At 44.2% G+C, this 13,111-nt stretch overlaps 1 protein-coding gene across 10 annotated transcripts in view; it reads left to right on the top strand.

The window, feature by feature from the left end:
* Nucleotides 1–12,894, top strand: part of R3HDM1 (R3H domain containing 1) — a 183,303-nt gene extending 170,409 nt beyond the window's left edge. For 8 of the 10 annotated variants that reach the window (XM_073647268.1, XM_073647274.1, XM_073647273.1 and 5 more), the window contains 8 exons: nt 3,187–3,344; nt 3,465–3,616; nt 3,692–3,795; nt 3,965–4,137; nt 6,227–6,371; nt 8,756–8,838; nt 9,154–9,238; nt 11,912–12,894. In XM_073647268.1, the coding sequence (XP_073503369.1) occupies nt 3,187–3,344; nt 3,465–3,616; nt 3,692–3,795; nt 3,965–4,137; nt 6,227–6,371; nt 8,756–8,838; nt 9,154–9,238; nt 11,912–12,279 (1,268 nt within the window). In that variant the 3' untranslated portion in view covers nt 12,280–12,894. Of the gene's footprint in view, nt 1–3,186; nt 3,345–3,464; nt 3,617–3,691; nt 3,796–3,964; nt 4,138–6,226; nt 6,372–8,755; nt 8,945–9,153; nt 9,239–11,911 lie in introns of all 10 variants that reach the window. The other 2 variants (XR_012250696.1, XM_073647275.1) reach the window with 2 other exon arrangements.
* Nucleotides 12,895–13,111: the final 217 nt, after the last annotated feature.

Genomic DNA, 13,111 nt, shown 5'->3' with positions numbered 1-13,111 from the left:
AGTCACATCTATCAAAATATAAAAATAACTAATCCGATCGGTAAACACCGTAAAAGAAAAAAATTAAAGAGCGCCAAAATTATGTTTTTCTGGTCACCCCAGTTTCACAAAAAAGGCAAGCGATCAAAAAGTCACATTTATCCCAAATTGGTATTAATAAAAACGTTGTCTTGCCCCGCAAAAAAATAAGCCATCACACAGCTCCATCAGCCGAAAAATAAAAATGTTACGGGTCTCGGAAAATGGCTACACGACTCCAAAAATGTTTTTTTTTTTTTGCAAACTTCTGATTTTTATTTTATTTTTTTTACTATTAAACTAATTTGAAAACTGGACATGTCGGGTATCACCTTAATCGTATTGATGAGGAGAATCATATTGCAAGGTCAATTTTACCACAAAATGTACACCGTATCAACAGTTCCCTAAAAACAATGTCAGAATAGCATTCTTTTTCACAATTTCACCGCACTTGGAATTTTTTTTTACTTATTTTCCAGTACACGGTATGTTATAAAATGAATGGTGCCATTCAGAAGTACAACGTGTCCCGGAAAAAAAACGCAAACCCTCTTATGTCTATGTGGATAGAAAAATAAAAGAAGAAGGGGAGGAAAAAACGGAAAATGGCCCCGTCGTGAAGGGGTTAATTCCCGTAGAATGGAGCAGCGGAGCTCGCGCTCCGTTCTTTCTCTATAGGGGGACATCAGCCGTCCCAGCGCAGGAGGAGGTGTATGTAGTGGTCACGATTGTTTTTCTGACCCTCGCTTTTGTCGCACCTTCACGGTCTACGCTGATATGCCCTTCAGATGTAAATGAGGACAATGTAACTTACCCTTGTTATGTAGATGACTTTTATGTGATTTCTGCCTTTTCGGACGCCTTTTACAATCTTCTCACAATTATAGTTCGGCGTTTAGCGGAGAAGTGGTTGAATGCGGCAGTAAATGTTCCTGTTCGGCCCATTGTTCAGGCGGCGGCGGCCCTTTTATTTGCTGAACTCTTTTATGCTATTATTGAAATGTAAATGAAATTCTCTTGTACGCGGAGCTGAAAGCTCGGCTCTCATGTCATGCGCCGCGGTACAGGGAGCGTTACTTGAAGCGAGCGCCTCTGTTGATGCGCGGCGGGGAGCATTTGTTCTTGGAAAGGGCTCAGACAGAGAATTAAACCTAACAGGAGGCTTTTACTGATCTGTTATTTCGCCGCTCAGACACAGTAGGATTTGGGAAGGTTGGACTTCGGTCTGCTGGTGGGGAAAAGACTCAGAGTCCGCAGCGCGATGTCTTTCTATAGCTGCAGGCATTTTAAATGATGTCCTAAATATTCCCGATGCAGCCTGGTGGGTGCAGCTATGCGCCCCACAATAATAACTGTAGTGGTGGAGCAGTCTATGGTACTAGTGCTCTTAAGATTACCGACATAGCGCAAATTGTCTTATATGTATGTCCTCTGCAAGATGCTGTAGCGCACGTCAGGGTGGCACCACACCTCTGCCCGTCATCGATACTTCCGCACTACCTGCTGAAATCGAAAAAAAAAAAAATTATTTCTTTAATATTACCAATATATACTGTCTACTGAAGGCTCCGCAGAGATGTCAAACTGAAACACACACAGAGGGCCAAAAGGAAAAACTTGGACAAAGTCACGGGCAAACCAGTCCACAGTATAATGGGCCCCACATAGTCCTCCATACAGAATAATGGGCCCCACATAGTCCTCCATACAGAATAATGGGCCCCACATAGTCCTCCATACAGAATAATGGGCCCCACATAGTCCTCCATACAGAATAATGGGCCCCACATAGTCCTCCATACAGTATAATGGGCCTCATATAGTTCTCCATATGGAATAATGGGTCCCACATAGTCCTCCATACGGAATAATGGGTCCCACATAGTCCTCCATACGGAATAATGGCCCCACATAGTCCTCCATACAGTATAATGGGCCCACATAGTCCTCCATACAGTATAATGGGCCCCACATAGTCCTCCATACAGAATAATGGGCCCCACATAGTCCTCCATACAGTATAATGGGCCCCACTTAGTCCTCCATACAGTATAATGGGCCCCACATAGTCCTCCATACAGTATAATGGGCCCCACATAGTCCTCCATACAGTATAATGGGCCCCACATAGTCCTCCATACAGTATAATGGGCCCCACATAGTCCTCCATACAGTATAATGGCCCCACATAGTCCTCCATACAGTATAATGGGCCCCACATAGTCCTCCATACAGTATAATGGGCCCCACATAGTCCTCCGTACAGTATAATGGCCCCACATAGGAGTGGTGGTTCTGATGTTGTGGGCCAAATATAACCACCCTGAGGGCCAGATTTGGCCAATGGGCCGTAGTTTGGCATGTATGCTCTAGAACAATGTGAACAGGACCTAAAATATGTATATAATCTGACATCAAATCAGTGGCGTAGTTAGGGGTGCCAGCAGCTTTTGCAAGTAAGTATTGCGCCTCCTATCCCAGTATTAAGGCACACTGAGTGCCCCTTATGATATTGACAGAGTGCTCCATTTTCAAAAGTATTAATGCCCCCTTATAAAGTAATAATGCGTCCTTTGTGCTTCCCCCTACAAAAAAAGGTTTATGCTCGCCTAATGCAAGCTACTACGTCCTCTTCTCTCATCAGATCTCGTCAGCAGAGCCTGCACAATGCAGTGACATATTAATGTCGTGTTCGTCGGGGCGGAGAGCGGTGGGGCTTATGGCCTCGCTGCTCCACCACAGGACCCATCTGTATCTGTATAGTTTTGGTGTTGATACAGTCTAGTGTCGCTCAGAATCCCGGCCAGAAATCCAGGGTATGTGCAGTGCCGTGGATTTTCCGCACTAGCGATGCCACTGCTTCTTTTTTTTTCTTTCTTTTTGACAGTTTAATCCCCGTGCAGCCGCCCTTATGGCCACTTTTGCTGCACCACTGCATTTAATAACTGAAGAAATGACTCTTCCTGCAGAAAAAAAAGGCCTAAATTAACTTAGTCAATGGGATTGAGATGCAATACCAAACACAACCACGGTTTTTGGAAGAACGCCGCCATGTTTCTTTCATTCTGGACTGTCCCTTTAAGGAATGCTTGAACCACGTTAGTCATGTGCTCCTTGACTTCTTAGACTGAATCCATGATGTGATTTTTTTTTCTTCCGTTCTAGCTTATCCTGCAGTAATGCCCAGCCAGCAGCCGACGTACCAAGGCATGGTCAATGTGCAGCAGCCCCAGAATCAGACGTTGGTCAGTGGGCAACATGGCAACATTGCCAATCCCATCCAAGGTGTCATGGTGCAGTACTCCTCAGTGCCCTCCTACCAGGTAGTGCCAGTAAGGCTGTGATAAAGCCTGTTCATATAACATCACATCCTATAGCGGCATTCTATTGCCAGATGGGGCGGCTTTATGACGTGTCATAACCTGACGGACTTGTTTTATTAGGTTCCCGTTCGGCAAGGCTCCCAGTCTGTGCCACAACAGCCATATCACCAACAGGTGCTCATTCCTAACCAGTCCCACCTGGGGCAGATCCCGACCACGGGCATGCCGGTCTACTACAGCGTCATCTCGCCAGGACAGCAGAATAACTTGAGGTACGGACGGTCTATAACACGCACTCTGATAATATACCACGTGCAGCTTATATAACAACATGTCCAACTTCGCAGCTCCTCCATGGGGTATATGCAGCATCCAGGATCTGACCAGATGCAATTTCCAAGGGCGACATCTCCTTGTAGCTCTCAGCCGCTGCCAGGTCCTCAATGTGCAGGTATAAAGATATAGCTCTTTTTATTCTCCACCTCTGCTATTACAATTCAGCGCCATGAACCGGAATGGGATGAGCTGCAATGTCAGGCACTGCCCATACTTAGGAGTGGCGCTGTTTGTGTTTTTTTTTTTTATTTATTTTTAATTGTTTTTCTATTTTTTTTTTTCAGCAATACCAGCACCGCCCCCTCCTGGTGGAATGGTAATGATGCAGCTCAATGTTCCTAACAACCTGCCACCTCAAACACATTCACCTCCTCAGTGGAAGCCAAATAAATATTATTGTGACCACCAGAGGGCTCATAAAACGGCCGAGTATGGGAGCCTGGATCCGTCTATCCATGTAAATAGTGGGGGGATGTATGTGCTTGTCTGGGGGGGGATGCAGGTGCTTGTCTGGTGGGGATGCAGGTGCTTGTCTGGGGGGGGATGCAGGTGCTTGTCTGGTGGGGGATGCAGGTGCTTGTCTGGTGGGGGATGCAGATGCTTGTCTGGTGGGGGATGCATGTGCTTGTCTGGGGGGGGATGCATGTGCTTGTCTGGTGGGGGATGCAGGTGCTTGTCTGGTGGGGGATGCAGGTGCTTGTCTGGGGGGGATGCATGTGCTTGTCTGGTGGGGGATGCATGTGCTTGTCTGGTGGGGGATGCAGGTGCTTGTCTGGGGGGAGGATGTATGTGCTTGTCTGGGGGGAGGATGTATGTGCTTGTCTGGGGGGGTTGTATGTGCTTGTCTGGGGGGAGGATGTATGTGCTTGTCTGGGGGGGGATGCAGGTGCTTGTCTGGTGGGGGATGCAGGTGCTTGTCTGGGGGGGGATGCAGGTGCTTGTCTGGTGGGGGATGCAGGTGCTTGTCTGGTGGGGGATGCAGGTGCTTGTCTGGTGGGGGATGCAGGTGCTTGTCTGGTGGGGGATGCATGTGCTTGTCTGGGGGGGTTGTATGTGCTTGTCTGGTGGGGGATGCAGGTGCTTGTCTGGTGAGGGATGCAGGTGCTTGTCTGGTGAGGGATGCAGGTGCTTGTCTGGTGGGGGATGCAGGTGCTTGTCTGGTGGGGGATGCAGGTGCTTGTCTGGTGGGGGATGCAGGTGCTTGTCTGGTGGGGGATGCAGGTGCTTGTCTGCGGGGGGATGCATGTGCTTGTCTGGGGGGGTTGTGTGTGCCTGTCTGGGGGGAGGATGTATGTGCTTTTCTGTGGCTTTTATTGTGACTCTGGAGTCTGCATCTTGTACATTTTGGGAATATTTTCTGCTTTTCAAAGGTTTGTGATTTTATTTCTCCCAGCATTTAGAGTTGCATCTCAGCGCCAGTCTCGTGTCTTGTAGTTTTTTTGCACTTATCGCCTGGGCCGGCCTATACTTGATGATCTGCTATCCAAGATATCATGCAGTGTACAAATCAACGTGCCTTGCCTAAATATAAGTGCCATATTGTTTGGCGCCCAAATTAAATGACCAGCTTTTACCATATGACACTTCAGTATGAATGCCAAAATAATTATTTACAGTGCTGCTGCCAATTTACACTGCAAAAGTATTTTTTTTTAACAGTGCTTAAGTATATACCGCCATACAGAGCTCAAAAATGCCAACGTAGAGTGATCAAATAACATGCACGAAATTCAAAGCAAATTAATATTGGTGGTGGTCAGAAGCTTTGATTTGATCGTCCATCATTGGCGCAAACTTTGTCACCTGGTGAGCCCATTTCCCACAAATCAAAGGGCTTATTGACACTACCATATAGCTGTTTTATTTTACGGTTGGTGCTACAGATGCAACTCCCAGTTGTACCGCCGATCTAATAGGCATATGTGTTAGGATCGGGAGACCGGCGGTCAGGCCCGGAATTATGGCCGTGCGGATGTGTGAGCAATCCCTGCTTGTAACCGGAGCGTATCTACTCCTGGATGACAATGCCAATATTAGATTTGTTTTTAGGGTTTACAATGATCAAAAAAGCTGATTCTATACAGCGAGTAGCAGATCATCTTTTAGCTGCTGGTTGGCGCCATTAACGTTCATGTGTGCTGCAAAAAGAAAGATGCAGGCATACCCACAGGATGCGCCATAGATGCGTTCCCACTCCCACTTATCTGGAGAACAGGGGTCCTCAGACCCCTCGTCTTACAGGTGTTGCTGCCTCGTGTTTATTGGACTTTGATGGGAGTTCCAAAACCAGCCAAGGAAACTTGATGGATTGTACCGTGAACACTTTATTGGCAGCGGCTGGTGGGATGGGGCACCCTAATTCTAGAGGTGGATGCATGCTCCACCACTGAGACTCAGGCATTTAAGGCATACCCTGTCATGAATCTGTAAGATGATAAGATCCCTTTAAGGAGCTAGTATATGAAGATGCCAGCTCTCTCTGAAGATGTGCTGCGTCCTACACTGATGACTGTATATAAGTTTGTGTTTCTGGTCCTCTCTTGCAGCATAGCTCACATCTAAGCAGTCCCATCACATCGCCCAATCAGTCACCGGTTCCCGTCCAAATAGCCAACATGAAAAATATCCGCCCTGGTTTAACTCCTCTCCCTCTAGTTCCACATTTTTCTAGACCGTTTGCTTCAGGACAAGGTAAAATTGTCATATAAGTGTCTCCTAGGTGATGATTGAGTAGTTATAAAGCTTTAAGACGTGTGTTGTTGTTTTTTATTGTTGTTGTTTTTTCAAGCTTTGCAACTTTTTAATATTCTTTTAGTTTTTGCAATATCTTCGCTTGCTTCTCTCAGTGATTTTATCCAGTCTTAGGCAATGTACAAATATTTCTCCTGTTGCAATGTGTCAGTGGAGGTAAAAAAAAAATGCAAAAGTCTGGTACTGTACTCGGCTGGGCTGATTTTAGCAAAAATTACACTTTTGAGAATTGTGGTGACTGCTTAAAGGGAATGATCACGTTTGAGCACTATGGAAAATAGAAACTACGTAAACAGTTGAGTAGTTTGGTAAATACTTTACTTACTTTTACCTAATTATGAGTTTACTGCCTCAACTAGATCTGAGTTACAGATTGTCATTGAAAACTGTTACCGGTCTTGTAGTCAGACACTCTGCTCATCGCAGTTACTGCACCAGCAGAATAGTGAGTGCTGCTCTGGAGTATAATACAGGATTTAACTCAGGATCAGTAATGTAATGTATGTACACAGTGACTGCACCAGCAGAATAGTGAGTGCAGCTCTGGAGTATAACACAGGATGTAACTCAGGATCAGTAATGTAATGTAAGTACACAGTGACTGCACCAGCAGAATAGTGAGTGCAGCTCTGGAGGATAATACAGGATGTAACTCAAGATCAGTAATGTAATGTATGTACACAGTGACTGCACCAGCAGAATAGTGAGTGCAGCTCTGGAGTATAATACAGGAGGTAACTCAGGATCAGTAATGTAATGTATGTACACAGTGACTGCACCAGCAGAATAGTGAGTGCAGCTCTGGAGTATAATACAGGATGTAACTCAGGGTCAGTAATGTAATGTATGTACACAGTGCCTGTAGCAGCAGAATAGTGAGTGCAGCTCTGGAGTATAATACAGGATGTAACTCAGGATCAGTAATGTAATGTATGTACACAGTGACTGCGCCAGCAGAATTGTGAGTGCAGCTCTGGAGTATAACACAGGATGTAACTCAGGATCAGTAATGTAATGTATGTACACAGTGACTGCACCAGCAGAATAGTGAGTGCAGCTCTGGAGTATAACACAGGATGTAACTCAGGATCAGTAATGTAATGTATGTACACAGTGACTGCACCAGCAGAATAGTGAGTGCAGCTCTGGAGTATAATACAGGATGTAACTCAGGATCAGTAATGTAATGTATGTACACAGTGACTGCACCAGCAGAATAGTGAGTGCAGCTCTGGAGTATAATACAGGATATAACTCAGGATCAGTAATGTATTTACACAGTGACTGCACCAGCAGAATAGTGAGTGCAGCTCTGGAGTATAACACAGGATGTAACTCAGGATCAGTAATGTAATGTATGTACACAGTGACTGCACCAGCAGAATAGTGAGTGCAGCTCTGGGGTATAATACAGGATGTAACTCCGGATCAGTAATGTAATGTATGTACACAGTGACTGCACCAGCAGAATAGTGAGTGCAGCTCTGGAGTATAATACAGGATGTAACTCAGGATCAGTAATGTAATGTATGCACACAGTGACTGCACCAGCAGGATAGTGAGTGCAGCTCTGGAGTATAATACAGGATGTAACTCAGGATCAGTACAGGATCAGTAATATAATGTATGTACACAGTGAAGACACCAGCAGAATAGTGAGCGCAGCTCTGGAGTATAATAGAGGATGTAACTCAGGATCAGTAATGTAATGTATGTACACAGTGACTGCACCAGCAGAATAGTGAGTGCAGCTCTGGAGTATAATACAGGATGTAACTCAGGATCAGTAATGTAATGTATGTACACAGTGACTCCACCAGCAGAATAGTGAGTGCAGCTCTGGAGTATAATACAGGATGTAACTCGGGATCAGTAATGTAATGTATGTACACAGTGACTGTACCAGCAGAATAGTGAGTGCAGCTCTGGAGTACAGCACTAGCTCAATAAAGTATAAATAATGTAATGTTTTTACAGAGTTACTCAACTTTCTTATGTGATATAGATAACTTGTAAGATCGTATGGTGATGTCCAAAAGTAAAGACTACTCCACCCAAAGCTGAATTTTGATTTCTTGAGGGGGGTTCTTTATATTCTAATTATTATTATGTGAGTCTTTTAAAAAGTAGATGTTCCTGGGTAATTAGAAATGTAATCTTATTGCCTTAGTTATTGCCCACAAAATGTATTCAGATTTTGAAAGAAGCGAGCGAGACCTATCGTCAGTCTCTCTGTTTCGGTGCGTGTGTGGATGATGCATTTCTAATTCTCAGATCACTGTCCTTTTATTTATTCGTCTCTCTTGTTCCCTTTTTCCCGGCAGGTGATACAAGATATCCGTTACTTGGTCAGCCATTACAATACAATGCTCCTCAATTAGTACACGGACATATAACAAGTCAACAGGTTTATAATCGTGTTCTTGATCCTACATTTCACATCTAGGATATAATGAAGACATCTCTTTAATATAAATACATAGGCTTTTCTCCAGGGATCCAAGTCACTGGGGGTAAAAGAATGAATGTTTTCATATTTCTTATATGCCAGATAATATGCAATCACATGGGCACATAGTCTACAGATCTAGACAATATTTTACTGTAAATTTAGACATCGTAAACTCAATAATTTCTGCCGGTTTTAAAAAAAGAAAAAAAGAAAGAAAAAGGGGGAAAAAAAAAAAAAAAAAAAAAAGAATCTCATTTGTGCATGTTCCAGGGTCAGTCTGGACACAGACATGGAAATCGAGGCAAAAAAATGGCCAAGAAAGCTGCTTCCACAGACCTCTCTGCAGGTGAACCTGGTATGTTTTTTTTTCCTTAAATGCATATTTCATTTCCTTTATTGATCTTCTGCATATTTTAATAAAAAAAAAATCCAACAGTTCTATGCATGCAAACCTATGTGTTTCTATGGTAACAGACTACAAACAAAACACTGTAGTCTGATCCTGCAGGAATGGGTTACTCCACCTTTTCTGCCCTTTTATACAACAACCTACCGATATTAAAACAGGGGAACAATGGATCAGAACGGCACACAGTCGGGATCAGACTAATTAGGGGGGTTTGAAAAGTATAAATGTCCTTTAAAATTGTGCACTAATTGGTTCTTAATTTTGAATATTACAAATCTATAACGTGCCGCTGTGCAAGTTTCTTATTTTTTTTTTTCACCCCACATAACTTCATCCATAATCTTTTTTTTTTCTTTAAATTTTTTATTTCAGAACGAAACATAAAACACAGCTTCTTTCTAATTACCTCCTGGTGCTGTTTCTGCCTGTGAGCGGCGCTATCGGTGGCCACTCACAGGCAACACGTTACCCCCCGCTGACGTCACGTCAAGTGAGACGTGACTCAGCGCTGGGGTCCCCGCGGTGGCTGCTGGACCGTGGGCAGGGTTATTCCCCGCGTCACACCCAGCATCCACCGCGCGCTTTCCCAATGAATGGGGACAGGGAAAGTGCGCGGTGGATGCCGGGTGTGCCGCGCGGGGTAACCCCGCCCACAACCCAGCAGCCAGCCACCAGTGGAACGCGGAAGAGGGACCGCGGATGTCAGCGCCGGCTGCAGCCGGGGGTCACGTGCTGCCTGTGAGCGGCCAGCGATAGCGCCGCTCACAGGCAGAAACAGCACCAGGAGGTAATTAGAAAGAAGCTTCTATTTATCATTAAACACATTGACATATTTTTAAAAGTACAGGACAACCCCTTTAACTTTCTTCCATAACAACTGAATACAAGCTCTGGCAGCCATCACCAAAAATCTTAATAGGGTCTGTTTGTAGGAGGAAACAGAAGTCTCACAGAGCCGTAGAAGGATTAGTTCAGGACCCATTTCATATGAAATGCCTGTAATCGACCTGATAATGCTTTTCACGTTTCCAGAACGGTTGTAAAACCGGACAGGACCAGAAGATATGAAGGAAATCTCCCTCGCCTGATCCACATCTCCAACACTTGGGGTCAATAGAGGGGAATATTTTGTTTAACTTAACCGGGACCCTGTACCACCTTGAAAGGAGTTTGAAATTCGCTTCCTGAAACCGAGAACTTATGGAAGATTTATGCGCTAAGCACAGCATCTTTTCCCTTTGTTCCATGGAGAGAGTGATACCCAAGTCCTCTTCCCATTGTGTTAAAAATCTGGGAAGAGGCTGATCCATTGGGTTAGTTAGGATTGAGTGTACGGAGGAAAGTGCATGACAAATCTCTCCCTTATCCATGCAAAGATTTTCAAACGCGGAAGGGGTTCGTGTATATTGAGCGTAATTTGGAAGGGAGCGAAAAAAGTGACGAAGTTAACGTCATGTGCCCAGTGGTAAGGGATCAGTAATAGCTTGAAGTGTTTCTGAAGAAGGCCAGTCAGTATCTACGGCTATCTGGAAAGCCCTAAACCTTCCCTGAGAGATCCAAAGTCTAAAAACAGGATCTGACAAACCAGGGGAGAAGTTCGGAGAGCCGATAATAGGCGATAAAGGAGATGGAATGGGAAGGAGAAGTTTGCATATCTCTGGTCTGGAGCAGCAGTAGAGTGTAGCCCTAATTGCGGGGTGAGATTTCAATCAAGATTGGGAAATGAAGGGTACCCAGGGGAGAGCAGCTAAAGTGGCCTCTGAGGAGCTTTGTTCTGTTTATACCCCTGGCTTCGCCGAGGCATGCCTACCCCAATCTATAACTCTAGACATATGAGCAGATAAATAGTATGTTTTTACATCCAGGAGGCCCAAACCTCCCCAGCTTTTTGGTCTACATAGAAGGGATCGCTTGAGTCCAGCTGGCTTGTTAGCCCATATGAAACCTATTTGCAAGGACGCGATAGATTTAAAAAATGGAGCTAGGGAAAGAGTTTGAAAGAGATATAATATGCGAGGGAGGGTATTCATTTTAAGATTTTCACATCTGCCAAACCAAGTAAAGTAAAGTTTAGACCATTTTAAACAATCAACTTTAATGTTCTGGAGCAATGGTAAAAAATTAAGTTTGAAGATGGGATTAATGTCAGCAGAGAGGAGAATGCCGAAATACTTCAGGGACTGAGGTGACCAACGAAATTTGAATGAATTTTGTAATGGGGAAACTAATTTCAGAGGGAGATTCATCCATAATCTTAACCACAGTCCCTTATTAACATCCCTTTTCAGGCTCTCATCCCTTCCCTTAACGGGGTCGTGACAAAAGCAAAATTTATCATCAATCCATGCGATAGATAATAAGTAAAGACATTGGGCTTACAACTACTGGGACCCCCCCAGCGATGGTGAGGGGCACAGAGTCCCTTGTGTGAGCGGAGCCCTGTTCATACATATGTATATATTTAGATAATGTGCATGTATATAACAGGCTTTATTTTTGGACTATATGTTTTATAATAGTTCATGTCATTTATATGTGTAGATTACTCGCATGTAATATCTGTCCTGAGCTGTGTACCGCAGCCGATCTATCTAATTCTTTATGTCTCCTCATTTACAGTTGTTGGGAAGGTCCTAGAAATCACAGAACTGCCTGACGGAATTAGTCGCAAAGATGCAGAAATGCTTTTTGGCGAACTCTTTAAAGTAGGTGCTAAAATTCGGTGGCTCCGGGACCCTCGATCACAACAGACTCCGCATCCACACTATCAGCACTACTGCGGGAGTGGGGAGAGCCAGACGAGTACTGACCAAGGCAGCCCTTCTTCAGACTTGGCCTCCACCTACACCATCGTGGCGACCTTCCCCACCGTATCGGCCGCTAAGAGTGCACTGAAAGAACACAATAACTTAATGAACAAGTTTAGACTGAGGACAAGCAGAAAACCCTACGACCTTCACATCCTCGAAAGAGCAAGCTCTCAGTAATTGACAGCGGGGGCGTCCCTGCAATGTCCTCCCTCGTCACACTATGAATCGGCCTTCAGGAGTATCCGCGGAAACAGTGACTACGACCACCACAATCGAAGATCATCCTGCAGAGAGACCCCCGTCAGTAGGACAGACCTACCCACGTCCCACCCGGCCCCTTTTATAGCCTGTTTGTTTTATATTTATATTTCTGTATCGGACCCAAAGTTCTCTTGTACAAAAAAAAAAAAAAATATGTTGTTCATAATGAATGCCCATGTTGAAAAGAGAAAAACAAAAAAAAAAAGACAAAGAGAAAAAAAAAGTCTGTTTTCTACTTTCCTTTTTTTTTTTTTTTCCAAAGCCAGCACTTTGTCATCCACTTTAACTAGAAAAGGGTGGGGAATTTATTGCTGCACTTGAAGAAAAATCTATATACATAGATATATATATTATTATAATAATAGACCTATTACTGTTTTGAAGAGAAGTCTGGTCCTCCCTTACCCGCCCCCCGTCTTCCAAGGGGATGCTGTTAAAATAACGGACCCTCTTCACTGTGCCCTTCATAAGTTATATACATTAAGGCTTTGTGAAAGTTCATTGTAAATAAATGGTTTCTCACGAAAGTCATTTTTTTTTGCTTTAGTTGTGGTTTAATTTAATTTAACTTCTAGTTGGCACGTGAGCTACAGATAAATATAAAATATAAAATTCTGGCTGCCTGGAGTGACCACTAGGGGGAGCTCACTGCATAATGGTTTATTTTTGAGTTAAAGGGGTTGTCCGGTAGTTGTACAGTCACTGATTTTTGGAGCCTCATAGCGTGTGCAACGCATGCTATCCGAAT

The sequence above is a fragment of the Phyllobates terribilis genome, unplaced genomic scaffold (assembly GCF_046119375.1).
Source record: "Phyllobates terribilis strain yellow unplaced genomic scaffold, ASM4611937v1 Scaffold_9__5_contigs__length_417890890, whole genome shotgun sequence".
Classification (NCBI taxonomy): domain Eukaryota; kingdom Metazoa; phylum Chordata; class Amphibia; order Anura; family Dendrobatidae; genus Phyllobates; species Phyllobates terribilis.
The sequence above is the reverse complement of the archived record's forward strand: the minus strand, read 5'-3'. Positions and strand labels throughout refer to the sequence as shown.